Source organism: Nicotiana attenuata, chromosome 6, assembly GCF_001879085.1.
Source record: "Nicotiana attenuata strain UT chromosome 6, NIATTr2, whole genome shotgun sequence".
Lineage (NCBI taxonomy): Eukaryota > Viridiplantae > Streptophyta > Magnoliopsida > Solanales > Solanaceae > Nicotiana > Nicotiana attenuata.
The window spans coordinates 29,649,487-29,672,870 of record NC_031994.1 but is presented as its reverse complement, the minus strand read 5'-3'; the positions used below and the strand labels follow the sequence as shown (position 1 = coordinate 29,672,870).

General features: G+C 36.9%; 1 protein-coding gene across 1 annotated transcript; it reads right to left on the bottom strand.

The window, feature by feature from the left end:
* Window positions 11,082–21,368, bottom strand: LOC109226769 (aldehyde dehydrogenase family 3 member F1-like). The gene is made up of 10 exons (XM_019391618.1): window positions 21,073–21,368; window positions 18,551–18,619; window positions 18,358–18,454; window positions 16,936–17,142; window positions 15,480–15,604; window positions 14,294–14,398; window positions 13,940–14,112; window positions 12,878–12,968; window positions 12,489–12,638; window positions 11,082–11,464 (listed from the first exon to the last, which is right to left on the bottom strand). The coding sequence occupies exons 1-10, from the start codon at window positions 21,259–21,261 to the stop codon at window positions 11,225–11,227; spliced, it is 1,446 nt and encodes a 481-aa protein (XP_019247163.1). The 5' UTR covers window positions 21,262–21,368; the 3' UTR covers window positions 11,082–11,224.

Below are 23,384 nucleotides of genomic sequence, written 5' to 3'. Positions count from 1 at the left end.
CACATCACTTCAAATCAAGAAGCGCCACCACGTAGCTCTCATCAAGCTCTCCAAGAAGCAGTAATAGGCACGCCCAGCAAGTTGGGTTAGCATCCGATCAATGAATGGAAAGTGATAAATATCCTTGCGGGGCACTCTGTTCAATTTCCCATAGTCTATGCAACCTTGCCAACCTGTGACTGTTCTTTTTGGAATCAACACATTAAGAGGATATGTCACCATTGTATGCACTGCTTCATTTAAACTTCTTTGATGCTCCAAGGAAGGCATTGCATCATCCTCCAAGAGAATTTCGGGCTTAAAGATTGTGTGGCTGAGGTGTGGAAGAAGTGGTTGTATTACCAACACCGGTGGTTCCTCAATTGTTGGCTTTGTTGGTGGAGTTTCCCAGGTTGCAAAAGTTTCCAGGTTTTCAAGATCCAAAGACAATTTACTGGGCTCACAAGATTCCATAACATGTAGAGCATTGACACACTCCACTCTGCTTTCAGCATCATGGACATCAAGATTCAAGAGCACGGCCTCAAGAGGATCCTCCATGTTGATCATAGAACTTGTGTCATCCACAATCACTGCTGTGACAAGGTCTACAAATGAACACACTTCGATGCGATTGGGTTGCTTCATAGACTTGCAAACATAAAGACAACCTTTTCATCACCTACTCTAAAAGTTAGTTCACCCGCTTCAACATCAACCAATGCTTTCCCCGTTGCAAGGAAAGGTCTCCCTAGAATAATCGGGACCTCATAGTCTACTTCACAATCCAAAATCACAAAGTCCACCGGTAGGATAAATTTGTCCACCCGGACAATCACATCATCAACTATACCCAAAGGACGCTTCATTGATTTATCTGCCATCTGTAATCTCATGGAAGTTGGCCTTGGTGGCCCAATACCCAGGGTCTTGAAAACTGAGAAGGGCATTAAATTGATGCTTGCCCCAAGATCACATAAAGCTTTGGCAAAGTCTGCACTACCAATGGTGCAAGGGATAGTGAAAGCACCGGGATCCTCTAATTTTGGGGCCATTGAATGTACTATGGCACTAACTTGGTGGGTCATCTTGATAGTTTCGCAGTCCATTGATCTTTTCTTTGTAACCAACTCTTTCATGAACTTCGCATACCCAGGCATTTGCTCCAAAGCCTCCACCAAAGGCACATTGATGGATAAGCTCTTCATCATGTCAATGAACTTTTTGAATTGATTATCACTTTTCTGCTTGGCTAGCCTCTGAGGATAGGGGGAAGGTGGTCTAGGCAAAGGTGCCTTGGCTTTTGGCACCTCCGGCTCCGGCATATCAATTATGTGCTCCCTAGACGGGTTCACGGCCTCTTGAGTTTTCATTTTCTGCTTGGCTAGCCTTTGAGGATAGTGGGAAGGTGGTCTAGGCAAAGGTGCCTTAGCTTTTGGCACCACCGACTCCGGTATGTCAATTATATGCTCCCTAGACGGGTTCACGGCCTCTTGAGTTTCCACCTCGGCCTCATCAAAGTCAATCCTCACATCATTGCTCACATCTTCAACTACCAAAGGAATATCATTTTCTTGCAACTCAACATCATCGTCCACAACTTGCTTATCTTTCGAGGCATGCACATCACCGCCTCTCCCACTTCTTGTTGTAACCGTCATCAAATGATTGTTCCCACCCTTAGGGTTCACTACCGTATCACTTGGTAGAGCACCCTTTGGGCGAGTATTCAATGATTGAGAAATTTGGCCTAATTGCACCTCTAAATTCCGAATGGAGGTATGTATTGTGGGAAGCCAATTGAGCATCGGAATCTTGGTTCTTCTTCATCATTTGTTCGAACATCATCTATTCTTCCCATATCATTACCCGAAGAACTAGATCCTTGAGAAGGGAACGGGGGTGGACTGTTCGGTTGTTGGTACATGGGGGGCCTTTGGAAGCCTTGCCCCTATTGCCTTGGTTTCCTTTATTGTTCCAATTGCCTTGACCGTTGTTGTTCCAATTGTTGTTATTTCCATTCCATTGCCCTTGGTTGCCTTGATTGTTATTCCCCTAATTTCCACCTTGGTTGTTGTTGTTCCAATTACCACCACCTTGTTGATTGCCCCAATTTCCTTGGGGTCGCCATTGTTGATTTAAAGAGTTTCCTCGATTGCCTTGATAGTTATTAACATATTGAACTTATTCGCTTAGCTCATCATAACACTCATTTGAAAAACCACCACCATCATCATATTGATCACAATTTCCTGGAGGTTGTTGTCCTCTTTGCCTTCTCTTAAGCATATTCACTCCTTCCATGGCATTGACTTGGCGAGGATTTTGGACTTGTTGTAATTGCGCCTTAGCCAATTGATTCATAGTTGTAGTAGCTCGGCAATAGCTTGACCATGGTCATGCAACTCCTTGTGCAAATGGATCACCGTAGGGTCGCTTTGAGGAACATTGGCCCTACTTTGCCAAGCCGAAGAAGTGTCGGCTATCTCGTCAAGAATATCACAAGCTTCATTGTAAGGAAGCTTCATAAAGTTGCCTCCGGCCAACTGGTTCACAATGCATTGATTAGTGGTGTTGATACCCCGATAAAAGGTTTGTTGAATCATTGCCTCGGTCATATCGTTGTTTGGGAATTCTTTCACCATTGTTCTAAATCTTTCCCATATTTCATGCAAGGGTTCTGTTGGCTCTTGCTTGAAGGCCAAAATTTCATCCCGAAGCGCCACCATGTGACTTGGCGAAAAGAACTTGGAAATAAACTTGTCCGCCAATTCATCCCACGTAGTGATGGAATGATTTGGGAGCCTTTCTAACCAATCCAACGCTTTATCCCAAAGAGAAAACGGGAAAAGCCTCAATCTCAATGCATCCTCGGACACGTTTGTTTGCTTGCTGCCCCAGCATGTATCTACGAACCCCTTCAAGTGCTTGTATGCATTTTGATCGGAGGCGCCCGTAAAATATCCTCGTTGCTCGGGCAAGGTCAACATGACATTTGTGATTTGAAAGTTCCCCGCCCGGATTCGGGGAGGAACGATGGCACTCGCATATCCTTGATTTGGTAGCACCCGTGGCACCGCTCTTGGAGGTGGCGGAGGAAGGTTTGGAACGTTGTCATTAGCATTGGCCTGGCAGCCTCGTCGTGGTCCTGGAGGTACAAGAGGCACCTCATCATCTCCAATATCCTCAACCTTCTCCCCCGCAAACACGTTTCCAAGAGGGTCATTTGTGTTTAAAGCCATTGGGTACCTGTAGCAATCACACACACAAATTAGTAAATAAGAAGGAAAGAAGAACAACACACAAAACTAACTAAATAGATAGCCAAAACCGTTGGCTCCCCGGCAACGGCGCCAAAAAGTTGATCGCTGCCAACTCCGCACTACTATAAAGTAGGAAGAGAGGGTCGCAATAGCTTTTACCCGATATGAGGGTCGGGATCAAATTCCTCAGAGAGCTAGAAATTGGAGCTGGGTATCTATCTAGACTAGAGTCGTGTAATTGTTCTAAATGTCACTTCTAACATTTTGGGTTTTTTCAATTATAAACTACTATTATCAAACTACTAATTGAAACTAGATTATGCTACGAGATAATTGCTAGAGTTGTATCTAATGGGAAGAAGGGCACTAGGGTCGTGACATCACCTAGTTGGATAATTGACGGGTAGATGTTACTAAGGTTCGATTGACATAATTGGGGCTTATGCTATAACCGTTGCACAATTTTATGCACTCTCACACCTCTCGGTAGAGAGAGTGATTTTGCCCAATTGACTCTCTCGAGACCAAATGGGTAGGCAGATTACGACAAGCAACTAGGGTTCAAGTAGGGTGATTACTCTCTCGAGATTTAACCCGTTAATTGGGACTATCATTTCTCATGAGTCCATCCCAATTCCTTGTTGGGTCAATTTTGGGGTCATAGACTCTCTTTCTCAAGAAAAGTTAAACTCAGCAAGATTGAATCAGTGTTTGCAACCACCAATTCTAAATTAAAACATAAAATCAACCCAAATAGCAAACACCTTAAGTCAATCTAACCCTAGATGGCAACACCCATCAATTACCCACACTAGGGTTGAGCCATAACCCTAGCTAAAGGGTCTAGCTACACATGCTTGGAAGAGAAACTGAAGAAATAGATGAGGAACAAGACATAATAACTAAATACTGAATTAAATTGCAAGAATCTATCGTTAATTTGAAGCTAAGATGCCAAAAATGGCTACAAAAATTGTTCTCACGAGCGCAACTGTGTTCTGAAGATAACAGATGACCTAAAAATGGTAAAATGTCCTATTTATACTAGGCTGGAAAAACTGGACAAAAATACCCTTGCGAGATCAGTGCGGGCCGCGCAAAATGGATCGCGGCCGCACTGGGCTCCTTGACTTCAACTTTGGCTTCTCTGAACTTGGCCTCCGCGGACCGCGTAGAATGGACTGCGGCCGCGGAGGGAGTTGGTGTGGTCCTTACAATAATGACCGCGGACCGCATGGCATTGTCTTGGCAAAATTCTAGTTCTCTGAATCTCTTGACCGCGGACCGCACAAAAGAGTAGCTCAGGCGGAGCCCTAACCGCGGACCTCGAGATATGGACTGCGGCCGCGTTGCCTCCAGCCTGATTTTACCAACTCTCTGAACCTCATAGCGCGGCCGTATTCTACTTTGCGCGGCCCGCACTAGGTCTTCTTCCCTTAGATTTCTTGGTCTTTGATACTTGCACAGGTTTCACTCCTTTTTGAGCCGATCTTTGATATTTCGTCACTTTGTCGATCAAACCTGCAAACAAACACAACCTGTGAGCCTTTTGGAACTATTTTGTACAAATACATGATCAAAGCATAGGCAAGTAGGGGTATAAAACATGTTAAAATCATAACTTATCATGTACTAGGGCCGGTGTGAAGTTAGTCACGAAGTCTACCAAGATGTGAGACTTGATGGCTGTTCGGGGTCAATACTCAATATCGTACCCGCTGAGTTCCGCGGCCCATCTGGCCAATCGCCCCGAAATCTTGGGTTTATGCAAAATATTTCGAAGGGGATAAGTTGTTACAACACATATGGGATGACATTGAAAATATGGTTTTAATTTCCTAGAGGAGCTTATCAAAGCGAGCGCTAACTTTTCTAAATGAGGATACCTAGTTTCGGTCTCACCTAAGGCCCGACTAACATAATAGATTGGAAATTGCGTACCTTGTTCTTCTCGGACCAAGACTCCACTTACCGCTATCTCCGGGACTACCAACTACAAGTAAAGTTGTTCGTCCACTTTCGGGGTATGAAGCAGTGGTGGGCTCGATAAGTACCGCTTTAGTTCCTCCAAGGCCTGCTGGCATTCCGGGGTCCATGCAAAATTGCTCTTCTTCCTAAGCAGTGAGAAGAATCGGTGATTCTTATCTGAGGATCTCGAAATGAATCGCCCTAGAGCGGCTATGCGCCCCGTTAGCCTCTGCACGGCCTTTAAATTATCTACGACCCTGATATCCTTGATAACTTTGATTTTATCGAGGTTGATCTCGATCCCCCGATTGGACACCATGAAGCCGAGAAACTTGCCCTAGCCAACCCTGATATGCACTTTTCTGGGTTGAGCTTCATATTGTACTTCCTCAATATATCGAAAGTCTCCTGCAAATGCTTCAAATGGTCCTCTGCTCGCAGGGACTTAACTAGCATTTCATCAATATAAATCTCCATAGATTTCCCTATTTGTTGTTCGAACATTCGATTTACTAGGCGTTGATAGGTCGCACCAGCATTTTTAGTCCGAATGGCATTACATTATAACAGTACGTGCCATACTTAGTGACAAACAAGGTCTTTTCCTGGTCCTCCGGGTCAATCTGTATTTTGTTAACCCGGAGTAGGCATCGAGAAAACAGAGAATCTCATGGCCGGCCGTGGCATCGATCATGCGATCGATGTTAGGCAAAGGAAAAGAATCCTTAGGGCATGCTTTATTTAGGTCTTTGTAGTCTATGCACATCCTAAGTTTGTTTCCCTTTTTAGGGACTACCACTACATTCGCTAACCATTCAGGATATTTTACTTCCCGGATGGATCCTATTTTGAGAAGTTTGGTTACCTCATCTTTGATGAGAGCGTGTTTTACCTCGGACTGAGGCCTCCTTTTTTGTTTCACCGGGCGGAACTTCGGGTCCAAGCTTAGTTTATGAGTAGTGATCTTCGGTGGGATCCCTATCATATCGAGATGGGACCAGGCAAAACAATCCATATTAGCTTTAAGAAATTGAAATAAGTTTTTTCCTGAGCTCGGGAGTTAACCCCGTGCCCGGGTATACCTTTCGATCGAGTAGATGCTCGATCAGTATGATTTGTTCCAGCTCTTCGACCATTGATTTTGTGGTGTCAGAATCATTGGGGATTATGAATGATCAAGGTATCATATAGTAATCATCCTCGTAAGTTCCCTGCTCCTCCTGTTGGGTCGAGGCTGGTAACTGTGGTTGCTATTTGGCCTCCTATTTTCCCTTCGAATCCGATCCCTTTGCTGATGAAAGTGCCGATACCGATATCACTTCATCGATTGCAAACATCTCCTGGGCGGCGGGTTGTTCGTCGTACACTGTTTTGACTCCCTCCAATGTCGGGAACTTCAGAATTTGGTGAAGGGTCGAAGGTACTACCCTCATGTTATGGATCCAAGGCCTTCCGAGCAGTGTTATACCTCATGTCACCCTCGATCACATGGAACTTTGTTTCTTGGATGGTCCCAACCACGTTTATTGGAAAAATAATTTCACCTTTGGTGGCTTCACTTGCCATGTGGAAGCCGTTAAGTACTCGGGATGCGGGCACAATTTCATCTTGTAGGCCGAGCTGTTCTACGACCCTTGATCAAATAATGTTGGCTGAGCTACCTGGATCAATCAAAACACGTTTAACTCGAATTTTACTCATAAGGACAGATATTACCAGTGCATCGTTGTGGGGCTGTTCGATCCCTTCTGCACGTCGTCATTAAAAGACAAGGTCCCTTCCGGTAAGTAGTCCCGAGTTCGCTTCTCCCTTGTGATTGACACCTTGGTGCATTCAAATATTGATCCTTGAGGAATATCGACCCCTCCAATATTCATGTGGATCACGTGTTGTGGCTGCTCCTGCTCGTTCTGCCTACTGGAATCTCTGTTTTTGAAGTGATTCTTGGCCCGATCGCTTAAGAATTCTCGAAAATACCCCTCATTGAATAATCGGGCTACTTCCTCCCTTAGCTGCCTGCAATCTTTTGTTTTATGACCATGGGAGCCATGATACTTGCATATTTGGTTGGGGTTTCTCTGGGCCGGATCGGTCTGCAGAGGTTGAGGCCATCTAGTATCCTTGATACATCCGCTGGCTGATACGATGGCTGATGCATCTACACTTATATTCCGACAATTGTTGAGCTTCTTTGGGCCCGACATCCCTGTAAAACCCACCCTTGCTCATGAGTCCACGTGAACTTTGACCTAGATCATTTCTCCTCTCATTCCGTGCAAAGTTTCGTCCAGAATCGTTGCCTCTACGGTCTCCGTTGTATGGTTGATATCGATCTCTATTCGACCTTGACTCTCGATCAATATCCCTCTTGATTCTATCCACGAGCTTGTTGGGATAAACGGACCCGGAAGGAATCTCCAGTTGATCATCTCGACCCTGATCTTCGATTGATATCAATTATGTATATCGGCCCAAGTGACATCTGGATACTCGATCAAATTCTGCTTCAACTGTTGTAATGCTATGGAACTCTGAATCTTGAGACCTTGAGTGAAAACTTGAACAGCCCAATCGTCGCTGACCGGTGGCAAATCCATTCTCTCTGTTTGGAACCTAGATACGAATTCCTTGAGCATCTCGTTATCCTTCTGCCTTACCTTGAAAAGGTCCGACTTTCTTGTTGCAACCTTAATGGCTCTGGCGTGCGACTTTATAAAAGAATCTGCAAGCATAGCAAATGAATCAATAGAATTGGGCGGCAAATTATGATACCATATCATGGCACTTCGATAGAGTCACCTCGAATTTCTTCAGCAATACGGATTCAATTTCATCATCTTGCAAGTCATTTCCTTGATAGGGCACGTATACGAGGTGACGTGTTCATTTAGATCAGTCATCCCGTTATACTTAGGAATCTCGGGCATACGGAACTTCTTGGGATTGTCTTAGGAGCCTCACTTGGGGGAAAGGGTTTTTGTACAAACCTTTTAGAATCTAGTCCTTTAAATATCGGTGGTGCCCTCGGGATTTGGTCGACCCTGGAGTTATAGGTTTCCACCTTCTTATCATTTTCCTCGATCTCCTTTTCTCCTGTCTCTATTTGCTTCGTCAACTCTTCGATCATTTTTAGGATAGCGAGATTTATCTCTATTTCCTTCTCATTTGATTTCTCGAAGTCAATTCGACCCTATGCACAACTTCTTAGGACGACTCGAGTTCGACCCTGCTCGGCGTGCGGTTCTGATGTTGGAGCTGAGCTATTGCTGCCTGCTGGGCCTGCAACATTTTGAAGATTACCCGCAGGCTAATCCCGCCATCTTCATCGTCGTGCGCATTCTGAGTAGCTGATCGGGTACCCCCATGAACGCTGCTTTCGGGATCGATGACCACATTTCCATTGATGGCTACATGTGAACTGACACTGATTGGATATGAAGCCGGAACTCCATCGAGGCCAGCAGGGGGTATAACGTTTCCTGGTGCAATGTTCTCATTCCCGCCGTGGTGGCTGAGATCATTGTCAATGTGTTGAGGTGCTGACTGAGAGTTTGACATCTTTCAATCCTGTAATCAAAGACACTTCAAAGAGAAAGCGTAAAATAGTGTGTGTTATAAAAATTTGTACCAGGCAATCACTATTATCCTTAGCCCCACGGTGGGCACCAAACTGTTTACCCTTAAAATTGGATAACAATTAAACTTATAAGTGGTTTTAAGGATATGTGATTTCACTTGGTACAAACTGAGAAATATGAGAATTGATGTTAGAAATTAACTGTAAAATAAAGCAAACCAATATAATGTGCGGTTATGGCTCCGAGCTAGACCAACCGGGGTGAGATTTAAACCGCTAATTCACTTGTAGAGGTTCGCCCAAAAATTATCATACCATAGGGATCTTTGATCTTGAGTGCACGCACATGTATTTAAGTTATTTTAAAGAGATATAATATTATTATATACTCCCTCCGTTTCAATTTAGATGAACTTGTTTGATTGGGCACGGAGTTTAAGAAAAAATGAAGGTCCTAAACAAGTCAAAAAGGGACCCAGAATATTTGTGTGGTTATAAAAGCTTCACATTAAGGGTATAATTTTAAGTTTAAGATAAACTGTTTCCAAATTTAGAAAGGAGTCATTCTTTTTGGACAGACCAAAAAGGAAATATGTTCACATAAAACGGAGGAAATATGATTTAGGGAGAAGTGTATAATTTTACGTGAACCCACCTCCCTAAACCTAGATACGCGTCCTTGTATTCTACCGGCACATATAGAGAAGATCTAGAAGATAGGAAACAAGTTGAATAGGCGGCTTTTACAAATTAGTATATTTAAAAAAAAAAATTGTCTCTCTCTTCTTTATGTTCTTTGTCGACACTTGAAAAACAAGAAAATTCAGTTCTCCCCATGTTCTTGGGCATTTCCATTGCAAAAAAATGTATCTTTCAGACCAAAAGTAGGCAAACTCTCTACTGTATTTAGAACTTGGTTTATAGCCTGTTTGGCCAAGCTTCTCAAGAGGCCAAAAGTGCTTTTTTTCTCAAAAATACTTTTTTCCTAACTTGAGGTGTTTGGCCAAGCTTTTTTGGAGGAAAAAGTACTTTTGGGAAGAAGCAGAAGCAGTTTCTCAGAAGCAGAAAAAAGTAACGTTCCCAAAAGCAGAAGCAGTTTTGACTTTTCTTCTTACCTAAAATACCCTTAACAAAATATAGTATATACCAAAATAACCGTTAAACCTAATACTTAGGATATTAATGTATAAGTATTTCTTCTTATTTTTAGGATAGCTTTCTAATATATAGTGACGTTGGAAGTGAATGCTTTTATATTTGTTGAATGAATTTTAATATATTTAACTTATATTAAAAGAAATAAGTACTTTTTAATTTTATTTTCATATTCTACTTAAATAAAATGAAAAGATTTAATTATTGCCTGTAATAACAAATTTTTGAGATTTTTTAATTACTTATAATATTAACTATTAAGTAAATCTATTCATGTCCTTATTCGTAATTTAATACTTAAAAGCACTTTTTGAAAAGCTTGGCCAAACATAAATTATTGCTCAAAGTGCTTTTCAGAGTGATTAGCCAAACACAAACTGCTTTTCTGCTTCTCTCCAAAAGTACTTTTTTCAAAAGCACTTCTCAAAATAAGGTGATTTCTCCAGTTTGGCCAAACAGGCTGTTAAACGCCACAGTGTCAAAAAGAAATAGTAACAAACAGTAAACAGGTACTGATCATGCCATAGAAAAACTAGAAACAGGAAAACCCTTCGGAAGCATATATAATTCAATCTTGTATTTAGACTAGAATACACACTACAACCTCTGATGTTAATGAAAGATTAAAATTGCGGGGCAAAAACAATAATTGCGTATTTGTTAACGCAGCGGAAGCAAAAACAACAATTGAGTATTTGTTAACGCAATGAAAAAATTGTTGAACTCATCACTAAAATATTTTCCCATGTGTCGAACTTCGATTCACTAAGAAACCAGGTTTAATCCACAAATTAAATGTCATCTTTGTTGTGTGTGGTTTTTTGGAGAAGCAGTCTTCAACCAAAAAAAGGAAATCGATCCCACACCCTTAGATAAGATAAGCAACAGTTTTGGTATGGTGGTTATTTCTGTGGTAACTTTTCTTACTTATCTCTTGTAACTGGATCGGGTCAGCTCACAAAGAGCGATTCGCAATCCAATCCCATTTTCCAGCACAACTGTCCAAAGTTTGCATGCATTTTATTGACTACTAGATCACACTCTTAATTGCATCGAAATGAAATATTTTTATTCGTCACAAAAATAAAAATAGCAAGAAAAGTACAAAGTTTTTCTCAAAATGGAGAAAGAAATGGGTGTAGAAGAATTTAACACACTAATCACTCAAATGTAAATTACAAATCAAACTTTTTTAATAGGACAGAGAAGACGGATAACTAATCTAATACAATCACTAATATTTGCAATTATAGGAATTGGCAATTAAGCAAATAAACATCAATTAAGGCTTTTTTAGTCCTAGTGTAATAAGAACTACACTAAGATAATCATATCTATAAGCAGTTCTGAAGAGTTGAAGTGATTTATCATTCCATGGAGGATATCTAAACCAGATGTCAGTAAGAAAGCTCCTTCTTACAACTGCTTTCTCATGGCTAAATGTATCAAATGAGAACTTCCCATGGTACCTTCCAAAGCCACTTTGCCCTACTCCCCCAAATGGAAGTGTATCAGCTGCATACTGCATTTATAATAAGCATGATAATTAGTTTAATGTTAAATCTATTCAAAATAAGAAGAAGATAACGACGACAACAACAAGAATTCCAGTATAATTTTACATAGTGGGGGTCTGAGGAGGGTAGTGTGTACGCAGCCTTACCCCTACCTTGTGGAGATAGAGAGGTTGTTTTCAATGATTAAGACAAGGGGATCTTACAGAAATGTCCCAAAAAAGTCTCAACCTACCTACCTCTAGCCATTAGTCATAAACTTACCAAAACTAGCCAAGCATATATAAAAAAAGGATTTTTCAATGGGTATGGTTGAGATCCATTGAAAACATATAGACGAGTTAATATACAAAATTTGAGGAAGATTGGAGGTGATTTTGACTGAGTTGATATTAAAATTCGTAGTTAAAATCGAGTTCTTTAAAAAATTCTTCTGTGACACATGTATCAAACATGTATCACGCATGTATCTCACACGCGGGTATACATGGATATACATATGATACACATTTGATATAAATATGATACATATGTGATAACCCATCAATTTTTTTCATGTTCATCTTCTACTTCGAATTTTCAATTCAAACCACCTCAAAACTCCACCAAATCATCCCAAAATTGAGATCAAGCTCCTTAGGATGTATCCAATCTATTCTAACAACATCCACTCAAAAGAAAGCAAAAATTTAACCTTTTTTGGCTACAAATAGCTAAATGGCTAACACTAGTAATATTTTATGAATTAGCCGATTTTTGTAATAAGCTACTTATAAATGGACATAGCTGGTATTTTTCCTTTAAAAAGAGGACAGCCCGGTGCACAAGCTCCTGCTATGTGCAAGTCCCGTGAAGGGCCAGACCACAAGGGTCTATTGTACGTAACCTTACTCGACTTCCGCAAGAGGTTGTTTTCACGGCTCGAACTCATCACCTCCTGGTCACATGACAGCATCTTTACCAGTTGCGCCAAGGCACTCTTCAACTACAACACGATTAAATTAAAAAAAAAATAGTAAGTGTTGAACTTACTTGGATAATTGTATCATTGAACACCACACTTCCTGAAGATGTTCTGCTTATTATCTTCTTTTTGAGGGCTTCGTCTTTGGTAAAGGCATATATAGTAAGTGTCTTTGGCCTTGCATTGATAAATTCAATACTGTCCTCGATTTTATCCAACTAACAAAACAAAATAAATTCACTTTAGAACAAATGTTACCTTTTGTAGACCCAAAAGAAAAAGAAAAAGTAAATGTTGAATAAGTTAAACTTTTATATTCACAAGTTCAAGGGGGCAATGCAAGTATTTTGAAAAAGTAAGAGAAATACTATGTTTTTTCATATCAGTTTTTTATTTTATTTTTTATTTTTCGAGAAATAGATAGTATTGAAAAATAATAATTATAAAATATGCTCACAGTTATGATAGGGAGCAATGGACCAAAAACTTCTTCTGTCATAATTGCAGCTTGCACCGGAGGATCCAGTAATACTGTGGGCTCAATGAACCTGCATTCGAACTTGTGCATTAAATTTGGCAACTTTAATTTTAAAGCAACAAAAGATAATATTTATTATATATAAGAGTGTTTGGGACATATTAAAGGACTGATAAATATTTTCAATTATGGGGTTGTATAAAGGTTTGGTTATCGAAGAATATTTCTCAAGGAAAATATTCTCTATCAAAATAGAAAAAAATGGCTTTTCCTACTCGTGAAGGAGAAATATTTTTCTTTAAAAATTCTCAACCCCTACTCAATATTATTTTCTCTAATCAATACTAAAAAAGTGCCAAGAAGAATTATCAATTGTTCTTTCGTTTAATTATCAATAAGACTTCCTTTCTTTTATTATACTCCCCCGTTCCAATTTATGTGAACATATTTGATTGGGTATAAATTTTAAGAAAAAATGAAGATTTTTGAAATTTGTGGTCCTAAACAAGTCAAAAAGTGGTCTAAAGTATTTGTGTGGTTATAAAAGCTTCTCATTAAGGGTAGAATTGGAAGTTTAAGCTAAATTATTTTCAAATTTAGAAATGGGTCATTCTTTTTTGAACAGACCAAAAAAAATAGGTTCACAAAAACTGGAACGGAGGGAGTAGTTATATATAGCATATCAAACAAAAAAGAATTATTTTAAAGATATTTTAGCAAAGTTATTCAGGGATTAATTTGGGTTAAAAATCAATCAAGCTTTAAATGGGCTGAAATGAGCTAGATCAAGATGGACTGAATTCAACAAATGGGCGGGTCAATGACCGGCCCAACCTCGAGTGGGTTGGGCAAGTCAAATGGATCTGGACTCAAATTGTCACCTCTATACGCGGGTGATTTAATTAAATGGAAGAAAACTTCTTTGATCAATAGACAAAAATATACTACAAAGATTTGGATATTAGAAATCTAGTGCCAAAAATCAGAAATTTTCATAGAGTTGACTAGATTGAAATGAAAATGTTGGAAAAAGTTACTCACAGATTATCTTCATCGGTTAAGCCTCCATGTACGATTGAAGCTTTTACCATTGGCTCATCTAAGAGATTCTTTAACCTCAAAAAATGAGTTCTGTTAATGATCCTCGACATCGAATGTGATTCTTTTGGATTTTCTCCAAATGTGTTTGGGATGGCATGTTTAATCAATTTTACCTATAGCAAAAATTAACATGCAAATTATTAGTATTTCAAGAGAAAGCAATATCATTCGTCAAATAAAAAATGTGCAACTATTTGAGCAAGATGGTAAAAATATCAAACATGTAAACTATGATAAATATTATCTTTATTTAAAAATCTGAACAACGCAACCGCAACAATTTCTAATACGTACCAATTCGTTGGCATACGTCTTCTCGACTAGGATATAATCAATTCCAAGGCATACTTGGCCAGCACAAGTCCCAAATTTTGCAGAAAGAATTCTTTTCATTGCAATCTATGAAAAAAAAAGAAGAAAAAATATTAGACAAAACAGTATACGATAAATAAAGCAAGGAGAATGCACTACAAAACTTATGCGAGCCTTCTTTCTTTCTGATCATGTGTGAAAGAAATTTTCAAAAAACTTCACCGATCCTCACATCTAATTCCAACCGCCTCCTCCTTCTCTTCCCTACCCTCACCTCTCCCACCCCCTCTCTCCAAACATGCTTATTTTTTTTTTTTTTTCCAGAATTCAGTTTTTGTTTTCTTTTCCGTTACCATTCAGCCTGCTAACCCCCAAATGCCACCCCCCCCCCCCCCCAAATTTCTTATTTTAATTTTTTTTGTTATTTAAATTTTCTATTTTTTTATTTTTTTTGTACCACCCACCCATCCCCTCTCGCGGCAAAAAAGAATATTTCTTTTATATATTTTTAGTTCTGATTTTTTCATTTTTCAGTTTACAGGTTCCAAATTTTACGAGTTCCAAAGTTATGAATTCAAAGGTTTATGTGTTTGGAAGTTTACGAGTTCGAAAGTTTATGGAATTTATGGGTACAGAAGGTTTTTGGTTCAAAAGTTTATGGATTCATATTTATTGTATCTAAATTATTTATGAATACTCTTGAGATGTTATTTTCCTTAATTTGTGTACCAAACACTAGAAAATGAGAAAGACTACTACTTATTTTCCAAGAAAACGGAAACATTTTCCGTTATAAAAAACACACCCATAAGAGTTACTCCTTCTGTTTCAGTTAGTGACCCTATTTTTTTAGTTTGTTTTAAAAAGAATAATTTTTTCTTATAAATTTGATTAGCTTTAGCTTCTCATTTTATTCTTAATTTTAAATTTTTGATAGCCACACAAATGTTATGACATACTTACATCAAGTCTTATATCCAGACACATATTATGATATATCTAAGACCATAAATTTCAGAAATTTTTATTTTTTCTTAAATTCGTATTAGAGTCACATATAAATTGAAATAGAGGAAGTAAGAAATACTAAATATGCTTTAATATTTAAAAAAAAAATAAAGAAACAGAAACTAAATTGGATGGTATAAGAAGAGGAAAGCGAATTTACATTTTTATCCCAAGAACTGGAGAGTGAATCAACGATAGCAGGGCACTTTCCGCCCAATTCCAGGGTCACAGGAGTCAAATGATTCGCTGCAGCGGCCATTACAATTTTACCCACTTTTGTACTCCCTGTAACCATTTGAGAGTGATTGAGCTAACTAAACATAAATTATATACTGAAAATGTATAGTTAGAAAAAGTTAGGAAAACATTTTCAAAAATCTGGTAATCAACAGGATTTTGCCACAAAATCTGACAATCACCATAACTTGCTGAAATTTTGGTGACCATGTTTTTAAATTTAAAATCAGGCTATTTTTCGAAAACTTTTATTATCGGGGTAAAAGAATCAACACTAGCACAGAAATATCTTTTTTTTTTTTTTTTTTTTTTTTTTTTTGTCATTCTCCCTTATAGTGTATATATACTTTTGGGTATCTTTTCTCAAATAAGTCGATCAGATTTATATTTTATTTTTTAACTGGTATTATATAAATTATACATTTACTATACGCGGTTAGAAACATATTATACTTATACCTGCTTTTTTTATTATTAAAGTAATTGCATGAACGACTATTTAGTTTAGTTCTTTTACATGTTGAGCTATTTTTAGAATTACTTGTAGTATCATATTATTCCTTTCTCCTATATAATTTATTACTTTTTCTTCACACAACTTAACACAAGTGATTTTTCTATTTTTCAAATTTAATCCTTATGTAATTGATAGTCAAGCCCACTAATGATATTTTCTATTTTGTGCCAAGGTCCCGATGCTTCAAATCGCGTTATATGTTTTAATGCTTGTTTTCTTATATACCTAGCATAATATGTATTTCCAATGTGAGATTCGTTATATATTTCTAGTGATTGCAATTCTCTATGCTGTAAGATCAAATAATAAATTTAATTTTAAATCTTTCATATAAAAAATTTAAGATATAGTTCAAATCCAAAACAAATGATGCAGACAACTAGTTGTCAAGAAGGAGGAAAAGAAGCTATTTACAACACTGTGTTCTTGCCTGTATACGCTTAGATCTATCTGTAAAATGTGAGTTGGGGCAGCTATTGAATACTACTTAAATTTTTATTTCCTTTGGATTTTGTAAAAACGAAGGTCTAACTTTGCCTGTTTTAATAAATACTTTTAACATATTTGTCTAGTTGGTAAAAAATAATTAACTATAACCGCTAGTCAAATATATAAAAATATACATTAAGCATAAAATTAGTATATTATTAAACATTGATATACAAAAATACACCTGCTATTATTTTAGGGGGTGGCTATGGTGTGCAGATTTTCGTTTTAATTAAGCAATGGTTAGTTTTAACCAAAAAGTTAAGTAAAATCAAAATTACAATGTAATACAGTGACTAAAAGTGCAAATTGAGCAAAAGACAGAGCACTTAAAATATGAAAAAAATAAATTGGGAAAATTTTAAGTTCAAACCTGTAAAGAAAATCTTGTCCCATTTTAGTTGCAACAGTTTGTCACCAACTGAATTATCACCTTCAATGACTTTAATAGCTTTATTATCCAAGTAAGTGGAGATTGTCTTGGCTAGCACTGATGAAGATGCAGGAGCCTGCTCTGAGGGTTTTAAAACCACCACATTTCCAGCTGCTATTGCTCCAATTAGTGGTTCCAATGATAACCCTGTGTTTAATGTATAATTGAAAAGGTAATTAAAGCCTTGATTAGAATTGAAAATTATCTTGTCATAGAAAAAATAGTTATTATGGTCCAAATTACAAGCATCATGTACAAGTATAGGCAGAGCCAAGATTTCAAACTTATGGGTTTAGAACTCTAATCCTTTTAAGTTACTGGGTTCTATATTAATTAAGAACTTAGTAACCTGATCCCATCACTTACGCATTATATCCCATCAGAACTCCGAAGTTAAGCGTGTCGGGGCGAAATAGTACTAGGATGGGTGAATCCCTAGGAAGTCCTCGTGTTGCATCCTTCTTTGCCCTGGACCCCGCGCATAGCGGGAGCTTAGTGCACCGGGCTGCCCTTTATATATTCAATAAATTTTTAAGATAAATTTAGAGATTTGAATCAAAGCTATTGGGTTCAGTCGAACCCGTAATCGGCACTCTGGCTCCGCCCCCACGTGCAACATCGACATAGTTGATTGTTTTGGTAGGATAATGTTTGCTTTGACATTATCAATTCCTATTGGCTATCAAAGAATGCAAAGGTCCGAGGAAAGAAAAGGACCGCCTTTGAAAAAAAAAAGGAACTCGCTAGGCCTTCAGAACAAAGGCGATTCTGTTCATGCTTGAGGCAATAGATTATGTCAATGAAAAATATTTATTCGTATTGGGTGTTTATAAATTTAATTTTAAGAGTTATGTAACAAAAAATATGTTTTGGAATTTCTCTCATGTTTTCGTTTATTTCCAGTTTCACAAAGACTATTTAGGGACTATACCGTTGAGATCTGTCCCAGCTTGTAATATTATTCTTTAAGTTCTTGTGAAAATATAGCATTTAATTATGGTTAATTGACGATTTTTTTAACACATATCACATGTATTGCATTAACTAATTTGGTGCAAATAATGAGCATACCAACATACTATTAACTAGAAATGAAACTCTGTTTAGGTATTCGGGAGAGAAAACCACTTAACCACATAGAAGAATTAACCTAAATAGCCGGGCACCTAATCTCTTAAATTAAAAATAGCCAGCAAATGTATAATATATATATATATATATATATATATATATATATATATATATATATATAATATTCATGTATAATATATATAGTTGTATATAATCAATGTCTACCGGCTAGAAAAAGTCAATATTGAATCTAGCCGGCTATTTATATAACAATCCCGATCTAAAGCTTACCAAAAGGAAAGTTCCAAGAGGAAATAATGAGGACTAGACCAAGAGGCTCAGGAACCAACTCTGCTGAAGCAGGGAATGCAGCAATTGGCAATTTGGCCTGTGAATCAAATAACAATATTTAGCTTTAGATTAGATACAAGGTAATTAAGTTCAAAATTATTCATATAATGCAAGTCTATTTTACAGAATATACCTTCTTGCCACACATCCATTTCTTTAAGCCATCCAGTGCATAATTCACAGATTTTATTAGTGTTCCAATCTGCAGAAAAAAATACAGATAATTCTTTTTTCAGATGGAATTGCTATATTAACTCACTATGATAACTAGGTTAATTAAATTGTGTCTTCTCCTACCTCCAATTGAAGGCCGGAGCTATATGGTCTGAAAGGGTTTATTAAATCAGCAAATAAGGTAAAAAAAAAAATTATGATTTTTTTAATATATATTTGTTGAATTCTCTCAAAGTTATTTTTACGTAACACTAAGTGTGACTCAAAAGTTATTCTAAAGAGGTCCTCTTTGCTTTTCTTGATATTGTTGGCTCTCCTGAGCCCTTCCTTTACTAGTAAGAGCACGGAGCTTGACTGCAAGATCACCCGTCGAGCAGGGGCGAAAGTCGGCCTTAACGATTCCGAGTAAGAGGGTCGTCGCTCAACGGATAAAAGTTACTTTAGGGATAACGGGCTGGGCCTTACTATTCTTGTATAGATTGTAGCTTTGAATCTCGATTATGAAATCCATCCAATTTTAAAAGTCTTCTCGTTAAAATTCTTGGCTATGCCACCGCTTCAAACCATAGCCTAACCCTTTCCATTTTTCGTGTAAAAAAAAAAAGCCAAAATACTAAACAAGTTATAATAAGTAGAAGAGTTCTTTCCAACCTAACACCACTTCCCCCCCCCCCCCCGCTCTACCCCCCTACCCCCTTCCCCACCAAAGAAAATGTCAAAATGATGTACAGAGGATCATAAAGATATTGTTATCCTGACCATAGGGTTTTTAATGCTATGTATCTGAACTTCACAAGGTCCTTAATTGCCAAAGTTTGAGGGCATTGATTCAATTGGGTTGTCACTTTTGACTTCACCCCTAACTAATTGTGTCAAAATTAATGCCCTCTTTCCAGTTGCATGATAAGGCCAAAGGCTTTATTATATCATATAATAAAGATCATGATATTGATTTTACTTCACCATCATGAAATAAAGGAAGCTCCCTATTGATTTTTGTCGTTGTTATGTAACGACCAAAATTATCATTTTATGTAACGATATAGCGTGATCGCATCGTCACGTTATATTTTTCTCTCATCTTGCCCTTTTTTATTATTAATAATTTTATTTTTCCTTTACCCTATATTTTATATAATAATTCTACCTATACCTTTTTTGTTTTTTAATATTGTAAGTTTATTTTTCATATTATATGTGACATCATGAAACGGCAGGAAACAATATATACAATCTATCCAAATATTGTATTTATCAATAATACTGTACAATATAATACAATACAATAAATACGATATATATATTATGAAATAATATGCAACAACCATCCAAAAAAGTTGTTAGTTTAATTCACCATTGCTTCCTCCTCCTTTTTCTTCTTCTTAATTTCTTTTTTGCTTTGTCATCTAATGAGAAGCAATTTTTTTTTAATTAATCCATCGGCCCAGGCTTTCACCTCCTGTGGTGATGGGGGTTTGGCATTGACCCCTACCTTATTTATAAGGTATAAAAAAAAAAAGCAAAACAAATTAAAATATCCAATCAAGCATTAGTTGTCTCTTAAAAGGACTTCACACTTGTCTCCAGCCTATCTCCATAATAAACTGGAATATTTCATATGCTTTGAGTGAGAATGAAGTATAAAGATGTAATAAAAACTGTTATGTATAAGATATAAAAGATAATCGTTGAATCTTGTGATCTTAATAGCATAACATATCATTTCTATAAGGGAGTGTTATTTAGGATAAAATGAAAGGATTAGAATTTAAAACATACTAATATGGAGAATGTTAGCATTCTTTGTAAAATATATTAAAAGAAAAACTAAGACACATAAATTGAAACAGAGAGTACTAATTAGAGAGAACTATTTTCTAAACTTTACCACGTATACACTCACGTATTAGACCTATATTTATCAAAACTTTTTCGAATTCTATTGTAATGTACTTCATCACTTTAATTTTGTCTCCAAATCTGAAATCGGTCTTCTGAATTAGAAAGTTATCTTTATTTGTGAATATTGCTGAAACTTTATGAATATAAAAACTTCAAAAATAGTTACTATACCACCCAATTAAACATATACTCCCTCCCTCCCAATTATTTGACGGTTTTCACTTCTCGAAATAAACTACGTGAACTTTGGCCAATATCTTAAGATGTATTTTTTAATCAAATTGACACAAAAAAAAACTATAACTTATAAGAGTAGTCATTTTTGTATATTCAAATTTTAATTTCAAAATATCTAAATTTTCAAGGGTTCGAACCGTGGAAACAGCCTATTGCAGAAATGCAGGGTAAGGTTGTGTACAATAAACCTTTGTGGTCCGGCCCTTCCCCGTACACTGCCCATATGGAAAATTTAGTGCACCAGGCTGTACTTTTAAAATATTAAGTTGCCAAATTAACTCTCGAAAAGGCAAAAAACGTCACTTATTGTGGAACGGAGGAAGAATATAAAAAATAAATTACCTCATCTCTGTAAGCCTCAACTTGGTGTTTTCCCAAGTCTTGTTTAAGGGCTTTGAAAATGTCATCTTCTTGCTCTTCAAGAAGTCTGAGCAAATTTTTCAATTGAGACCTCCTCCAAGATTCTTCTCTTGTTTTCCCAGATTTAAAAGTCTCTCTCAGCTCTTCCAAATCTTTCTCACATTGTGACATCTTTTGGACTTATGAGGAATTGAGGGTCTCTGCCAAAATTCTTATCTTCCCTCAGAGTTGTCTTTATGGTGTTTTTCAGTTCTTTCCCACTACTTAGGGTTGTAGTATTTATAGTCACTAACTACTTCCTCTTGGAGAAAGGGAATCATGCATGATTGGATTTAAAATTTTTATATATTGACAGCGTTACATGTGTTTTTAATAAGTTTTGGAGGTAATATTTAGTAGCAGAGTCAGGATTTTCACTAAAAAAATTACATAAAAAAATGTGAAGACATCAAGAAGATTTAACATCTACTATATATACATAAAAATAATAATTTTGAACTAGTACATATATTGTAATTTTCCGGCGAAGAGAATTCGGATGAACCTATTGCCTTGCTAGCTTTGCCAATGATAATACTCCATTTATTCTAGTTTACGTGACATTATTTCTATCATTTCAGAAATGAATTACACATTGTCACACCCCTTTTCTACTCCCCGAAAAATATGTATGTGTATGGATATTATGGTGGGTTAAAGAGTTTTTCCAGTTGAAGTGACAAATTTGAGTAGGGATTATTTTATTTATAGAGTCGCCACTTGGAATTGGTTTTCGGTGTTCCAAGTCACCTTTTATTTGAATCCCTAGTCAAAGAAAAGTTTGACTCTATTTTTATCGGTCCGCGAAATCAAAGTTCGGGTAAGGAATTCTGTTGACCGGGGAGAAGGTATTAGGCATTCCCCGAGTGCCGTGGTTCTAGCACGGTCGCTTTATTGACTTAAAACTTGGCTTGAGCTAATTTTGGACAAACTGTGATTTATATGTATTTTCATGTTTTACCTATCCGCTTTTAATTATTAAAGTTGTTAAAAAAAAAGTATGATATAAATAGTATAAAATTGTCCTAATCGCGCTACGAAAGCGAATATGCGACCAAAACGAATTTTATTAATTTTGTCGTAACAGCGCTACGCAAGCGAATCCGCAGTTATGACAAAGGATTATTAGCACGCTATTATTTTCAGAAAAAATTACTGTATTTGTGCTTTTGAGAAATTATTTATTAAAAGGTTACTATCGCTATTAAAAAGTTACTATCGCGCTACGCGAGCGAATCCGCCAGTATGGTGAAAGGATTAGAAATTTAACTAAAACTATAGATATAGTAAGAGATTAGTGAATTAAATTATTGAATGTTAAATATCACGCCACACAAGCGAATCCGTGAATGAAAAGATTTAAGCGTGCCTACTGATTGCCTAGCAATTCAATTAATAAAAAAGAAAATGTGTTAATTAATTAATAACAGAAATCTGATTTCTATTATTATCTTCTAGCCTTATGGTTGGAAAAATTGTGCAAATAAATGTTGGACCAACTCAATCTTTTTTAAAGAAATATGCCAACTTCTTGTTAAAAGGAGAAATGGGCCAGCTTATGGATTTTAGAAGATGGGCCAGCTATTTATTTATTGAGAAAGTGAGTCATTTGCTTATTTAGTTATGGTATTGAGCCAACATCTATAAAATAAATGGACAAAATGTTTATAGACTTCTTAAAGGCATTGGGCCTATTGGACAGAATATGCCTTGGCCCATTATTGAGCTCCGAAAATGGGCATAAGCTGAAAGCCCAATGAATTTCAAATGCTGGTTTACTAAGATAGCCCACCTGGGGTAAATTGCGAGTCTGGCCTCTTTTGTTCTAAGCCATTAACCCTTATTTTTAACTAGCAATTTCAAACACCTATTTAAGATCTAGCCACTTTCTACCAAAAAAAATCTAAAATCCTAGCAGAGATGGTCACATGTAAAATCTGAATTTTATCACAATAAATAAAGGTTTCAAGCATGGCTCTTTTGTTATTTTTCTTTAAAGAATAGCCTATCATAAACTGGCCAGAATTGCAAAGGTGCAAAAGGAGTCTTTAAGCACATTGCAACCTGCTTGAAACATCTCATTTTATATGCATCAAAACTATAATAGATAGTAAAGACAAATAACACATGAATAAAGAGTGTTTGATCAACCAAGGATTTATTTTTTACATATGAACTACAACAAGATATATTTAAACAATAAAGAAATTTAAGCTAAAGCAACTCATTTATTTAAATGGATATGCTCCCAACAA

What these genes read in the sequence shown, in the direction of transcription:
- LOC109226769 (XM_019391618.1), bottom strand. Translation starts at nt 21,261, where the DNA reads ATGTCACAATGTGAGAAAGATTTGGAAGAGCTGAGAGAGACTTTTAAA. An exon ending in AGACGTATGCCAACGAATTG is followed by an intron (nt 14,113 to 14,293) that starts GTACGTATTAGA and finishes TTTTTGCTATAG; the next exon opens with GTAAAATTGATTAAACATGC. An exon ending in TCAATGATACAATTATCCAA is followed by an intron (nt 11,465 to 12,488) that starts GTAAGTTCAACA and finishes TTATAAATGCAG; the next exon opens with TATGCAGCTGATACACTTCC.